The following is a 14,658-nucleotide window of genomic DNA, read 5'->3' on the forward strand; positions in this document are numbered from 1 at the left end:
TCGATTGTCTGAGGAAGCTGGGTGCCATTTTTGTTTCCTTTTGCGTTGGCTCCGCCTAGCGGCTGGAGCTTGTTTTGTGAATAACACTTTTCCTTCAAGAAACTTTTGCATTGACGGAAGATTGTTTTTACACTGAAATTCCTGGCCAGATTGAGAATAGTCACTATGGATGACCGCAAAATACTGTATCTACATGCTCACATAAAGGACGTCTTTTATAAAGTTGACGGACTGAGTAAGTCATGGTGTATTTAAAAAAATTTTTTACGTGGCCTCCGAGCGAATTTGACTCACTCAATACACACTTGATCATCCGAGGAACCGGGATGCCTGTTTTGTTTCTTTTCATGCGGGTTCCGCCTAGCGGCTGGAGTTTGATTTGTTGAGTATTTTTAAGGGACATTGGAATGATTATGTCATCTGCTGCATTCATAACAGCTGGCTCACTGAACAATTGTTTGTCTGTCCAAGGAATCTGAACGGCTTTATATCAGCTGGAGTTTATTTTGTGGAGGAACACACCTTTGAGACAGTTTTGTGAATGAATCTACATGTTTTTTTTGTGTTTATTCTGCCTGTTGGCTGGGGTCTGTTTTACAAAGAATTTTCTGTTATGTAATTTTGCCTCACAAAATTTGTGCAGAAGCACCGGACTTAAACAATCCAATGGCAAAGTTGTTGCGGGGGCTCTCGTAGGCGTACATGGACCTTTTGAGTTTAGAGAGATGGACGCCGGTTGGCGCTGTAGTGCGCGGGGTTAATGTGCACGTTTTTCTTTTTTCTGTTTGTTTTGTTTGGGGAGAAGTTCGAGGTTTGATTGTTTCACTAATGGGGAATGTGGTCTGTATAATTTTGTTTTCAATTTATTTTTTTATTATATCAATATGCCAAATGTTAATATAAGTGTACTGTCTCTCTCCACATGGAATGTAAATGGGTTGGGGCACCCCATAAAAAGAAGGTAGGTTATTAATTTTCTTAAACGTAAGAAATATGATACAGTGTTTCTTCAAGAAACACATCTCTCCCACAGGAAGCGGAAAAATTTGGGAAGATATGGGGTGGACACGTTTTTTTAGTGCTGGCTCAAGTAAGAGCAGGGGAGTCATTACATTGATTAATAAACATTTACAATTCAAACAGACTAATGATAAATTAGGAAGAGTCATTATTGTTTTAGCTGAAATTCAAGGGCAAAGTCTGATTTTGGCTAATATTTACGCACCTAACGCTGATGATCAGGGCTTTTTTATAGATCTTGAAGGGATGTTGCAAGCCGCTGGCACCCCTCATGATATAATATTGGGAGGAGACTTTAATCTTTTGATGGATTCTGTCCTTGATCACAGTGAAGCTAAAATGTGTAAACCTCCTAGAGCAACACTGATGCTTCACAGGATGTGTAAAAATCTTGGTCTTACAGATATTTGGAGACTTTTGAACCCATCTGGTAGGGACTATACATTTTTTTCATCAGTCCATAAGATTTATTCTAGAATAGATTTTTTTTATACCCAAATCCCTCATTTCATCTGTTGTTGATTGCTCAAATGGAAACATTTTAGTCTCAGATCACGCTCTGGTGAGTTTAGAAGTGATGCCACATATAGAGAAAAAGAAATCATATAGTTGGTGCCTTAATGTGTCCCTTTTGCAAAATCCTGATTTCCAACAAATGTTAAAGACTGAAATCAATGTTTATATGGAGATCAACTGGTCCTCAGTATCCTCTGTGGGTGTGGCTTGGGAGGCACTTAAGTCAGTTCTTAGGGGCCGGATCATACAGTATGCCAAATTTCCCTGATCCAGCTAGATGTAAAAATTTTGTCAAAAATGTTGGCTAACCGATTAAGTAGTTATGACATCTCTTATACATATAGATCAGGTGGGGTTTATTCGGGGCCGTAGCTCTTCTGATAATATCAGGCGTTTCATCAATATCATGTGGTCAGTAGCGAATGATCAGTCTCCGGTCGCTGCCATCTCACTTGACGCTGAAAAGGCGTTTGATATGGTAGAATGGGATTATCTTTTTAAGATTTTGGAAATATACAGGTATAGGAATACTTTTATCGGATGGATTTAGTTACTTTATAGACACCCTGTAGCAGCGGTACAAACAAATGGATTAATTTCAGATTATTTTACTCTGGATAGGGGCACCCGGCAGGGTTGCCCTCTTTCCCCATTATTGTTCTGTCTTGCCCTGGAACCATTAGCAGCCGCGATAAGAAAGGAGGATGATTTTCCAGGGGTGATGGAGGGAGGTGTGGCGCATAAACTTCTGCTTTACACAGATTATATTTTATTATACGTCTCCAACCCCACTAGATCTATGCCTTGCCTCCACAGAATTATTAATTCATTTTCTAAGTTCTCAGGATACAGAGTTAATTGGTCTAAATCCGAAGCTTTGGCTCTGACAGTGTACTGCCCAGTAACGGCTTTCCAGCTGGGCGCCTTCCAGTGGCCCAAACAGGGCATTAAGTATTTGGGGATTTTATTCCCAGCAAATTTGTCTGATTTAGTTAGTGTTAATTTTGACCCTTTAATAAAAAGATTTGAGTGATGTGAACAGGTGGGCTTCATTACATTTATCTATGATTGGGAAGGTTAATGTTATTAAAATGATTTGTATTCCAAAATTCACTACCTGCTTCAGTCTCTCCCTGTAGATGTCCCCCTCTCTTATTTCAAGCAATTTGATAGCATATCGAAGTCCTTCATTTGGAATGGTAAACGTGCCAGATTACATTTTAATAAGTTACATAGGCCGATTGACAAAGGTGGGCTAGGCCTACCCAAGATTTTGTTTTATTATTATGCGTTCAGTCTCAGACATTTGGCTCACTGGTCGCTTCCACCTGAAAGAGCCCCTCCCTGGTTTTGTACTGAACAGGAAGTTCTTGCCCCTATCTCGCCTCTGCAAATCCTTTCTATCAAACTAACTGAAGAAGTTAAGTTACATCCTGTTATCTCGCATTTGCACTCGGTATGGACAAAAGTGTCCAGAGTGTTTAATTCGGACATTTATTTAAATGTTGCCTCGAGCTTATGGCTGAACCACAAATTATGTATTAATAAGTCCCCTTTCTGCTGGTCAGAGTGGATTGTGAGGGGGGTTAATACACTCGATGACCTGTATGAGAGTGGAGTGTTGAGATCTTTTGAGAATTTGGTTCAACATTTTGGGATCCCCAGATCTCAGTTCTTTAGGTATTTACAGCTGTGACACCTGCTCTGTACTATTTTTTGGGAGTAGCACACACCCCCCTAAAGCGGCAGATACTCTGGGAGAGGTGATTAGGTCATGAGGCATCAGTGTATTACTCCCTGCTAATTCAGAGTCTGGGGGACGGAACTTTAACTTCTATCAAGAGATTATGGGAGAAAGATTTAAACTTGGTATTGGAGGAGGGAGTGTGGACTAGGATTATAAAAAACATTAAGTCTGTATCTAGAGATGCAAGGGTGCACCTTATACAATTTAAGATTTTACATCGATTCTATTGGACCCCCTCTAGATTATATAGGCTTGGTCTTAAAGACACACCCACCTGCTGGCATTGTCAATCAGAAGTTGGAGACACAACCCATGTCTTTTGGGGGTGTGTTAAGATTCAAGAATTTTGGATGAAGGTGCAGAGTTATTTGTTTGATGTTTTGGGCACTCAAGTTTTGCTTTGCCCCAGACTTTGTATTTTGGGTGACGGAGCGGTCATAAATTTGGGGGACAGATTTATAAAAAATTGGATTTTACAAGTGTTATGATTGGCAGACAGGTCATTTTAAGGGGTTGGAAGTCAGACAGAGCGCCATCATTCTTGGAGTGGTGTACAGAAATGGGGAGGGTGGCAGCGTTTGAAGAAGGGGTGCTTAGAGGATTGGGTAATTTGGACTTGTTTATGGGAAAATGGGGTAAATATTTGGCATTTTTGGAGGGCTCTCGGGAAGGGACAGTGGAGAGAGAGAGATGTAGAGGTTATGTGTGTGATTATTGTATTTTATTTACTTAATTATTTTATTTTTTAATATTTGTTTTTGTGTGTCTATAATTATGTGGGACCACTGGGATGTTCTTATGGGTGGGGCTGGGGATTGGGAGGGGGGGTAGTAATAGAGGGGTTTAAGTATTGATTCTGTTTGTATTTGTTCTTGCTTTTATGTGTTAATATAGGAATCAATAAAAAATGTTCATCTAAAAAAACAAACAACAAAAAACAATAGAGACTGGAAAATGAAAATATGCTTCCGTTATAAATCGTGCGATAGTTCCGTGTTCAGGAAAAAGGTGATAGCTGGCTTCAGTACTGTCATTAATAATGAGATTTCATTCTTCTGCAAATTAAATTCTCACCTCCTTTGCAAAAGTGTTTTTTTAAACAGTCAAATGTTCCGGTTTAAAATGCAGATTCACCTGGACGTAGTTTTTTTGGGATCTGAAGTCGCACCTGCACATAACAAACATGTTCATATTGCAAACAAACATTCTCATAAAACTGTGACCTCACACTGCATATAGAGAAATGATAAAGAAACAATCAATAAACATGTGACAACATAAACAGATCTGGGTCAAAGCTCATTCGTGCAGTTTAAAAATAACACTCAATGTATTATCAGACTTTATCAGACAGAAACACATCAATGTGTCTAGAGAGCTCATATTGATGCTGCTGAACACAATAATTCACTGTCAACTCAGTATCAATAATTCATAATAATAATCACAAAGTTTTACTTGTATGTCCAGCAAACACTAAACAAACTACTACTACTTCTACAGATTATAATAATAATAATAATAATAATAATAATAATAAATGTTACTTTAATAGTGTCCAGCGGGTGTTCACTGAATGACTCTTTAATAGATAGATGGGTGTGAATAATAGTGTAATATTTTTACCCGTCACTGTGTGTTTTAAATTCAGTGTTTAAGTTTGTCTGTGTCATTATTTAGGTAAAACATCATAATCAATATCACTGCTGTCACGTGATGCATGTCACTCTTCTCAGCACTGTTCAGGATGAACTAATCACAGTCAATTGTGATTACTGGATAAAAACTTTATTTAATAGTGCTGTGGGGGATGTCCATATGTATTGGGAGTATAAATGTTTGTAATCAGTAGATCTAAAAGATTTGCTTTTCTAGTGTACAGTTGCATGTCTTTCACAAGGCGAAACATGTCGTGAGATTTGAAAGCGGCTCGATGGAGATTTGGGTTTTTCTGAGTCACCTGCTGGAGGAAACAGTTTCTAATTATATGACGCTCTTCAACTGTGTGTCACTTTAAACCGTCCGGGTAACAACATCCAACATAACAATGTTTAAGTGGAAAAAATTAAAGGAATATTCTGGGTTCAATACAAGTTCAGTTCAATCAACAGCATTTGAGACTGTGTTGATTACAACAAAAATTAATTTGACTCGTCCCTCCTTTTCTTTAAATCTGTGTTCCAGTGAAACACTTACAATGGAAGTCAATGGGGACAATTTTTGGAGGGTTAGGCAGAAATGTGCCTCAATGAGGACAGACTCAATGACTGCTGAGTAGAACTGTATCAGCAGCGCCTGTGGCAGGTTGATCTTCCTCAACTGGTGAAGGAAGTACAACCTCTGCTGGGCCTTTTTCACAATGGAGTCAATGTGGGTCTCCCACTTCAGGTTCTGTGAGATGGTAGTGCCCAGGAACCTGAATGACTCCACTGCTGCCACAGTGCTGTTTAGAATGGTGAGGGGGGTCAGTGTTGGAGTGTTCCTCCTAAAGTCCACAATCATCTCCACCGTTTTGAGCGTGTTCAGCTCAAGGTTGTTTTGACTGCACCAGACAGCCAGCTGTTCAACCTCCCTTCTGTATGCAGACTCATCGTCATCTCTGATGAGGCCGATGACAGTAGTCCTCATCCAAGATGACGATGAGTCTGCAAACATCATGGCGTGACTTTCCAAAGATGCGGTTAGTCAGTGATTTTATCACAGTAAAATCATGTTAACACATATTGTTTATGTCTTGTGTCTATTATTTATTTTAATGTTTACAGATTGACCCCATTGACTTCCATTGTGTGTCTCACTGTAACACAGATTTGTGCTTTTTTTAAAGGTAAAGAGGGATGAGTTGAATTTAATTAATGTGATAATCAGCGCTGTCGATTGAGCTTCACTTGTATTGAACCTGGAACCTTTAAGCAAAGTGACAAACTAATTTGAACACATAACTTAAGATTTCCCATCTGAACTATTTGATACTCCAGTTCCCCCGACAAGTGTAAAAAACAAAACAAAATCAGACAGACACTTGATTTCAGGTGCATTTGCATGGCAGTATTTTATTAGTTTGTCAACATTAAGAAAATATATTATGTCACTGTTTCCCTTCTGAACAAAAACTTGAAAGGGGAAAAATAGATACTTTATCATATGTTTAAACAGGGATGTGAGAATGGTCAGGGGTTAGGGTTTTAGTGTTACAGTTTCTTGTTAACCTTAGGGGTCAAAGGTCAGGACATGTCACCTGGTTGCACTAATCAGAAACACAAGCACATAAAAGAGTAAACGTCTGTGAGTTTCATGACAGCAGTGTTTGTGGGGGTCGAGAGAAAAACACATTCAGGGTGAGACGTGACAGAAACGGGTCAGTAAGAGATGTTTAAGACCATTGTGACAGATGTGAGGAACTTTTCTAACAGGTTACTGGAATAATGAAGGTGCTACATTATTCAGATCAACAGGAGAGCCTTTAATCCAGTCACACGACACAAGATTTACCCAGCATGCCTCATGTGATCTCCACGTCAGTTTCTACAGATGTGAGGGAACTCTTTATAGATCTGCTGTACGATCAGTTTGTCCATCTGTATGCTCGAACCTTCGTCCTCGTCTTCCTCACCCAGAATTCTGTGCAGCGCCGCCTGCAGGTCCGGCAGTCGATGCTGATGCTGCAGATAATCGGTGGAGCGCATGATGGCGAGCATCAGAGACAGATACTCCATACGCATCTAACACACACACGCACAGATATTGTTATTTTCAGGGTACGTTATAAACATAATATTAGCTTATGCCATGTGACGTTTAACACTGGGAAAATGAATCGTGGTGCATTAAGAATGCAAATTCACCGCACTGATTATGATACGACTATAATAATACCCAGTTAATGTTTCAGAGAAAAAAGCACTGCACTTTAAATGTTTGCGCTACTAAGTTTCGATTTATTTTCATGAGCAAAGCAATTCATTGTTGTTTTCTTGTAATTCTATTAATGTTCTGGAATATTTTGGAGAATTTTGTATATTTAGTTTATATTGAACACGTAAGGGTTGTCTCACTCTATCACCAGGCGACAGGTCTGAAATCTGTCTCACTGCAATGTCGATCATCACCATCAGATCCGAGTGGTAGAAAATATTTGCCGTGTCTCGACTCACGAACACGTCCTGCAGGAACTTGAGCACAGCGTGCGGCGCGGCGGGAGCGTGATTGAACACACACACGGGATCCTCTGCAGAGAGAGAGAGAAGTTAGAAGTGTATCGTTTGTATTTGAAACTTATTTTGAGTAAGTGTGTTTCTGACCTCCTCTGTTGAGCAGTAATAACATCTTCTCAGTGAGAATCTTCACATTGTGTCTCTTGATCAGCGCCTGCATCACCATATTACTGTCTGGTGCTGCAAACACACACACACACACACACACGCCACTTCATTCGGAGTCTGTATACCACCATGAGTGATCAATACATCGAATCATTTTATTTCAGAGAACATTAAGTGTCTGGAGTATCGGTGCAGCGTTGCCAAAACAAACCTCGACGTCGGTTTCCAGTTTAAACAGATTAAACAGCGCTACATTACGCAGTGGAAAGAGTGTGTGTGTGTGTGTGTGTGTGTGTGTACCGCTCAGGTGTAGGTTGAATGCCAACAGCAGGTTAATGAAGAGGTCGGGCAGCTGCTCGGTGGGGTCAGAGGGCAAACCGTCTTCAATCACGTCCAGTAGAAACTCAAGAAAACTGCTGTTCAGATGATCTGCAACAGACAGACTCAATCAAACTCAAGACTTCATGAGCATATGACCTGTCTCACAGCACATCTGTCTGTCTTACCGTAGTGATGCAGCGGGATCTGTTCACCCATGCTGAAGATCATCGCCAGCAGCAGCGCGCTGTAACATATCTTCTCATGTTCTGCACACACACACACACACACCACAGAGAAATGTCAGGTGTCAAACACTGACTCCATTAAAATCAAAGTATCTCGCCGTGTCTCACCGTGTGTGTCGTTCTGCAGGTCTCGCGCCAGCTCCATGGTCAACACTGAGTTCAGTAGAGTGGAGATGAGCGCTGCGTCCAGACCGCACATCGCACCAAACACCTTCAACAGCAGCAGACGCAGTGACACACGATGCTCCTGAATCATCACACACACACACACACACACACACACATGTTAACAACCTTCATATACACTGTTTATAAACACACAAGCATCATCAGAGATCAGCTCACCATCTGATAATACGACACCAGCGACTGAACCGGCTCAAACTCGTTCACACGACACATCTTCTTACACACCTCGGGATCTGCGTCCGTCTGAAACACACACTATCGTTAATTAAAACTGAAACTACAAATGTGCACTACAATACGAGTGTGTGTGTGTCTCACCAGTATCTGCAGTAATTCCTCCAGGTAACATACGATGAGCGCGTGATCTTCATAAAGAGCCCAGCTGCGCTGCTGAGAGTCGTCACGGTGATGCGCCAAATCACCAAAGATCACCTGCAGCCGCTGCTCGTCATGACACACCTGCCCGAGTGGCAGCGCCGAGCTCGAATCCTGACAAACACACAGACAGCTGTCAATCAAACACTGATGCATGAAGACGTCTCGTAACTAGTGCTGTCTAGGGCTATCTAATTACTTAACAGCAAATTACGATTAATTAATCGAAATAATCAATATTTGCTGAGAAAGGCCCCCAAATAAAGATAATTCAATTAAAATAATTAATAATAATTTAAATATTAATTATATTAATATATTTATCATTATAATGTATATATAATCATTTATGTATCATTATTGTGGGCTTAGTGAAGTTATGAACTTTAAATGAATGAATGAAAAACACGTTGTGTGAAGTTAAAAGTAGTTGAAACTTTTTAAAATCACATCTGGAGATCCCTGCATCCTGTTGTGCTTTGAACGCGTCCTGTGTGAACGGCTCTCATTCTGTGTCTGCGCTGCTTGTGAGGATTGTTGAGGCGTGCTGACTGCCCCCTGCTGACGCACCTCGTAAAACATGAAGTTACATGTACTTCAAGCTTGAATTGCTCTGATGGAAAAAACTAGGGCTGCAACAACTAATTGATAAAATCGATAATTATTTATAATGAAAATCATCGACAGTGAATTTATCAATTAGTTTGATATATGCCGCGATCAAAGAGAAGCTCCTTCAGCGACGTCACTTAACAGACCGGTGAAAAATGTGTTGCATGATGAAACTCTTTTGAAAAACAACGGAGACAAATTGAAGCGGGAAAAACACGACCCAAGTTGTCCAGCACACGAGAGCACTTTATAAAGACTTCAAAGAAGATGATAATAAGCACACAGTTTAATGTGGAGCGGTTTCTGCGTCAGGTGCGTTTACAGATAAAATAATAATTTTATGGTATAAAAATAATGTATAATAATGCTAAGGGTCCTGATATTTGATAGTCCTGATAATGCCAAATGTCTGATTTCACCAGTGAATTTATACTATGGCAAACATTATTTACTGGATAAACACACACGTATTTTTGAAAAGAATAGTTTCGAAAATGTAATCGGCGACAATACTATTTTAAAACCTACAATATTAATTGAAAATAATAAAAATGTTTGTAATCAGTGACAGTGTAAAAGCACGTGTATCTAACATAATTATGTATTTTTCATTTGCGCAGAATTATTAATATTTCTATTCTGGTGTCTCCATTGCCGTCTGCTGGACGGATTTGTTCCTCAAAGGATTATTTTACTCTTAAATGAACAGTACTGTTTGTTCTACAAAGTTTTACAAGTAATGAAAGTAATAATAATAATAATAATAATATTAATAATAAATTCAAACTTAACGTTTCATGATTCAGAACTGTAAATCAAACCAAATCCTTACAGCCTTTATCATTTCTGTTTTAAAAAATCATATTTTAATAAAATACAGGAAATAAGATTTATTTTTTTTATCCGATTAATCGAAGAAGTAATCGAAGATTAATCAATTATCTAAATAATTATTAGTTGCAGCCCTAGAAAAAAACACACTTTTATTACGGAATTTACATATGGGTCAGGAGACATGGTTATTAGTGTTATTTTTTATGCACCTTATTTTTAATATAATTGCACTAAATTAAAATAATCAACCCTAACCCATACCTAGCCTTTAAATGTCTATTTCTCACAGAAAGCTATCGTGTGAATTCAGAAGACTTAGGAATACATTCATATGGACTACTTGAATAAGACAGCTTCTGGTCACTGTATGTTTTCATTGTATGGAAAAGAGCAGCGTGAACATTTTGTGTTCCACAGAAGAAAGAAAGTCAAATGGGTTCAGAACAAAATATGGGTGAGTAAATGATGAACTATCACTTTAAATCCTTACCTTACTCTCCACTAATGACAGCAGCACTTGCTCCAGGTCAGACGTTGCTGTCGGTAAAGCGCTCTGCAGGTGTCCCACGACGACGCCCACGGCGACACGAGAAAGGTCGTAACTAAGGCCTGTGTTTTTCCTCACCAGTTCGATCAGTTCTGCTCCAATCGTCATGGGCACGCCCGCAGAGTGGGAGGGGCTGAGAGAAATGGGGGGTGGAGCCAATGGAAACTCTACTTCTGATTGTTGCTCAGAGGCAGGCTGTGAACTGATTGGCTGAGGTGCTGGCTTCTTAGAAACATCTGGAGAAGGTGACTGGTCAGCCAGGGGAGGAGGTGGAGCCTGTGAAGTGATTGACAGAGGGGCCGGGTCCTTCTTAGAAAGGTCTTGCTGGGGGGATGGGGAGTGGTCAGGCAGGGGAGGGGGCGGAGCCTTGCCTCGTTTTGGCACTGGGGGCGGAGTGCTGCTAACACTGGGAAGACTGACATCTGAGGAGATCACAGAGTGGGAGGAGCCAGAGTCTAAGGAGGCGGAGCTAACCGACAGAGTGGGTCCAATAGCAGCAGCTGACGCTGCATTGGGGGCGGGGCTTGAGGAGGACACTCTAGTTGGCACCTCTGGATCTGCACAGAGAGATTCTGTCAGGTGTGTGTGTGTGTGTGTGATGTACTGTATGTGTTGACGGCGTGTTGGTGTTGCACGTACCGTTGCGTCGTGGCTCTCTGTGTTTCTCTGGTGGCGTCACAGGTGCCGCTCGACGAGGATGAGGAGGAACCTGTCGCAGAAACACAGTGTGTGAAAATTTTTTAAATACAAAAAAAAAAACACTTTAAACTGGTATTTTTATTTTTCCATGTTGTCTTTATCTAATTTCAGTGGCAAAGATACAAATGAGATAGAGTATTTTTCTTTTTATGTTTTTATTATTGTTATAACATATAATAATATATAATACTATTATTTTGTCTGTGTCACCTGATAGAGTCCAGGAGCACCAGCGCAGCTCTCTGAGACGGGCTCATTGCTCTGGCAGCTGTAGGTTCGGTTCAGGCCATTGGGTGGCTGCGATGTTCGGCTCAATGACACATCACTAGAGGATGATGGGAGTTTCTGCTTTCGATTGGATGCAGTGGGACTTCTGCGAGACAGAGTCTCCTTCCTGTGATGGATCAACTTCCTGTGGAGGGAATCATTCTGTCAGTGATGTGTACATCTGTCACTGTAAGTTGTGTTTGTGTGTATATACTCACTGCAGAACATCTCTCTGCTCCAGGTTGTATTTGCCTCTGTTCGTCATGGCCACATTGTGAATGGCTTCAATGGCTCGATCAATTGACTGCAGAACCTCGTCATGCTTAGGAGCCTGTGTGCAAAAGAAAAACGAACAAATACTTGCTAGTTAATGATGTTATCAGCCCAACACACAGCAGACTGTGTAAACACATGGCATCTAATCAATTAGTCATGGTTGACTGCAATTTTACATATTTATTCTCTGGATTCAGCCACATTACAGTGTTTTGAGTTCATATATATAATTGTGTATATATATATATATATATATATATATATATATATATATATATATATACATATATATACTGTAAGTACTGTATGTAATATTTTCTCTATATACGTCACAGGGATGTATGTATATATATATATATATATATATATATATATATAAAATGTCTCACCTGTATTTTCTCTATATATGTCACAGGGATGTGTGTTTATATAGTATGTATAATGTCTCACCGGTATTTTCTCTATATATGTCGCAGGGATGTATGTATATATATATATATATATATATATATATATATATATATATATATATATATATATATATATAAAATGTCTCACCTGTATTTTCTCTATATATGTCACAGGGATGTATGTATATATATATATATATATATATATATATATATATATATATATATATATATATATATATATATATATATATAAAATGTCTCACCGGTATTTTCTCTATATATGTCGCAGGGATGTATGTATATATATATATATATATATATATATATATATATATATATATAAAATGTCTCACCTGTATTTTCTCTATATATGTCGCAGGGATGTGTGTTTATATAGTATGTATAATGTCTCACCGGTATTTTCTCTATATATGTCGCAGGGATGTATGTATATATATATATATATATATATATATATATAAAATGTCTCACCTGTATTTTCTCTATATATGTCACAGGGATGTGTGTTTATATAGTATGTATAATGTCTCACCGGTATTTTCTCTATATATGTCGCAGGGATGTATGTGTATATATATATATATATATATATATATATATATATATATAATGTCTCACCTGTATTTTCTCTATATATGTCACAGGGATGTATGTATATATATATATATATATATATATATATATATATATATATAAAATGTCTCACCTGTATTTTCTCTATATATGTCACAGGGATGTGTGTTTATATAGTATGTACAATGTCTCACCGGTATTTTCTCTATATACGTCGCAGGGATGTATGATATATATATATATATATATATATATATATATATATATATATATAAAATGTCTCACCTGTATTTTCTCTATATATGTCACAGGGATGTGTGTTTATATAGTATGTATAATGTCTCACCGGTATTTTCTCTATATATGTCGCAGGGATGTATGTATATATATATATATATATATATATATATATATATATATATATATATATATATAAAATGTCTCACCTGTATTTTCTCTATATATGTCGCAGGGATGTATGTATATATATATATATATATATATATATATATATATATAAAATGTCTCACCTGTATTTTCTCTATATATGTCACAGGGATGTGTGTTTATATAGTATGTATAATGTCTCACCGGTATTTTCTCTATATACGTCGCAGGGATGTGTGTTTATATAGTATGTACAATGTCTCACCGGTATTTTCTCTATATACGTCGCAGGGATGTGTGTTTATATAGTATGTACAATGTCTCACCGGTATTTTCTCTATATACGTCGCAGGGATGTGTGTTTATATAGTATGTACAATGTCTCACCGGTATTTTCTCTATATACGTCGCAGGGATGTGTGTTTATATAGTATGTACAATGTCTCACCGGTATTTTCTCTATATACGTCGCAGGGATGTGTGTTTATATAGTATGTACAATGTCTCACCGGTATTTTCTCTATATACGTCGCAGGGATGTGTGTTTATATAGTATGTACAATGTCTCACCGGTATTTTCTCTATATACGTCGCAGGGATGTGTGTTTATATAGTATGTATAATGTCTCACCGGTATTTTCTCTATATACGTCGCAGGGATGTATCCGGTCTCGCCGGAGCTGCAGCGCGTCGCGAGCCACCAGTGCGCGCTGCTGCGCTCGAGAATGATAAAAGATTCTCCCGCGGGGAAGTGCAGTGCGTTCCGCTCCGCAGAATTGAAGGCGAATAGAGAGCGATACATCATAAACACTGCACTGACGCGTCTGCCTCGCGTTAATCGCGCTGTCTGAGCACATTTAAATAAACAAGAAATGCAATCATTCTATGTTCAGATCATGTGAACGCGCGGGCTGGTGAAAAGCAGCTCGTGTGCCGTAAACAGCCGCGGGAGCACGCACTGTCACGTGCCCATTTAGGAAAAATAATCGAGTTCAGAGTCACATGACTAAAAACAGCGCATAAACTGCGATGAATACTGTATTTGTGTATAATAAGACTGAGCTTGAAAATAATAATTGGCAAAGAAATTAAAGAGTTTGTGCGTTATAGAAGCATGTCAAAAAACATCTACTAAATTGATATTTAAATGTGTTAAATGTAAAAATGTGAAAAATATGGCATTAAAGTTGGTCCTGAGATGTTGTTCAGATGTTGTATTCGCTGTGATAATGTTACATAAAACACTTCTATATTGAACGGCTAATTTATAGGAAATTGTTTATGTAACTCGTAA

At 38.6% G+C, this 14,658-nt stretch overlaps 2 protein-coding genes across 3 annotated transcripts in view; both read right to left on the reverse strand.

Moving 5' to 3' along the window:
- prkar2ab (protein kinase, cAMP-dependent, regulatory, type II, alpha, B) overlaps positions 1–4,579 on the reverse strand; it is a 29,114-nt gene extending 24,535 nt beyond the window's left edge. The window contains exon 1 of the mRNA XM_051695257.1: positions 4,358–4,579. The gene's annotated coding sequence lies outside the window, so the exon portion shown is untranslated. The remainder of the gene's footprint in view (positions 1–4,357) is intronic.
- A 1,714-nt stretch (positions 4,580–6,293) lies between these two features.
- On the reverse strand, positions 6,294–14,328 carry LOC127439104 (NCK-interacting protein with SH3 domain-like). Of its 2 annotated transcripts, none has more exons than XM_051695155.1 (13): positions 13,996–14,328; positions 11,913–12,025; positions 11,638–11,839; positions 11,368–11,437; positions 10,672–11,285; positions 8,679–8,849; positions 8,517–8,603; positions 8,280–8,418; positions 8,112–8,192; positions 7,906–8,034; positions 7,585–7,677; positions 7,339–7,511; positions 6,294–7,005 (listed from the first exon to the last, which is right to left on the reverse strand). In XM_051695155.1, the coding sequence occupies exons 1-13, from the start codon at positions 14,167–14,169 to the stop codon at positions 6,802–6,804; spliced, it is 2,250 nt and encodes a 749-aa protein (XP_051551115.1). In that variant the 5' UTR covers positions 14,170–14,328; the 3' UTR covers positions 6,294–6,801. The 2 variants fall into 2 exon arrangements, with proteins under 2 accessions (XP_051551115.1, XP_051551116.1); XM_051695156.1 differs by lacking the exon at positions 13,996–14,328 and adding an exon at positions 13,813–13,853.
- Between the last annotated feature and the right edge of the window lie 330 nt (positions 14,329–14,658).

The sequence above is a fragment of the Myxocyprinus asiaticus genome, chromosome 50, assembly GCF_019703515.2.
Source record: "Myxocyprinus asiaticus isolate MX2 ecotype Aquarium Trade chromosome 50, UBuf_Myxa_2, whole genome shotgun sequence".
In the NCBI taxonomy this organism is placed as follows: Eukaryota; Metazoa; Chordata; class Actinopteri; order Cypriniformes; family Catostomidae; genus Myxocyprinus; species Myxocyprinus asiaticus.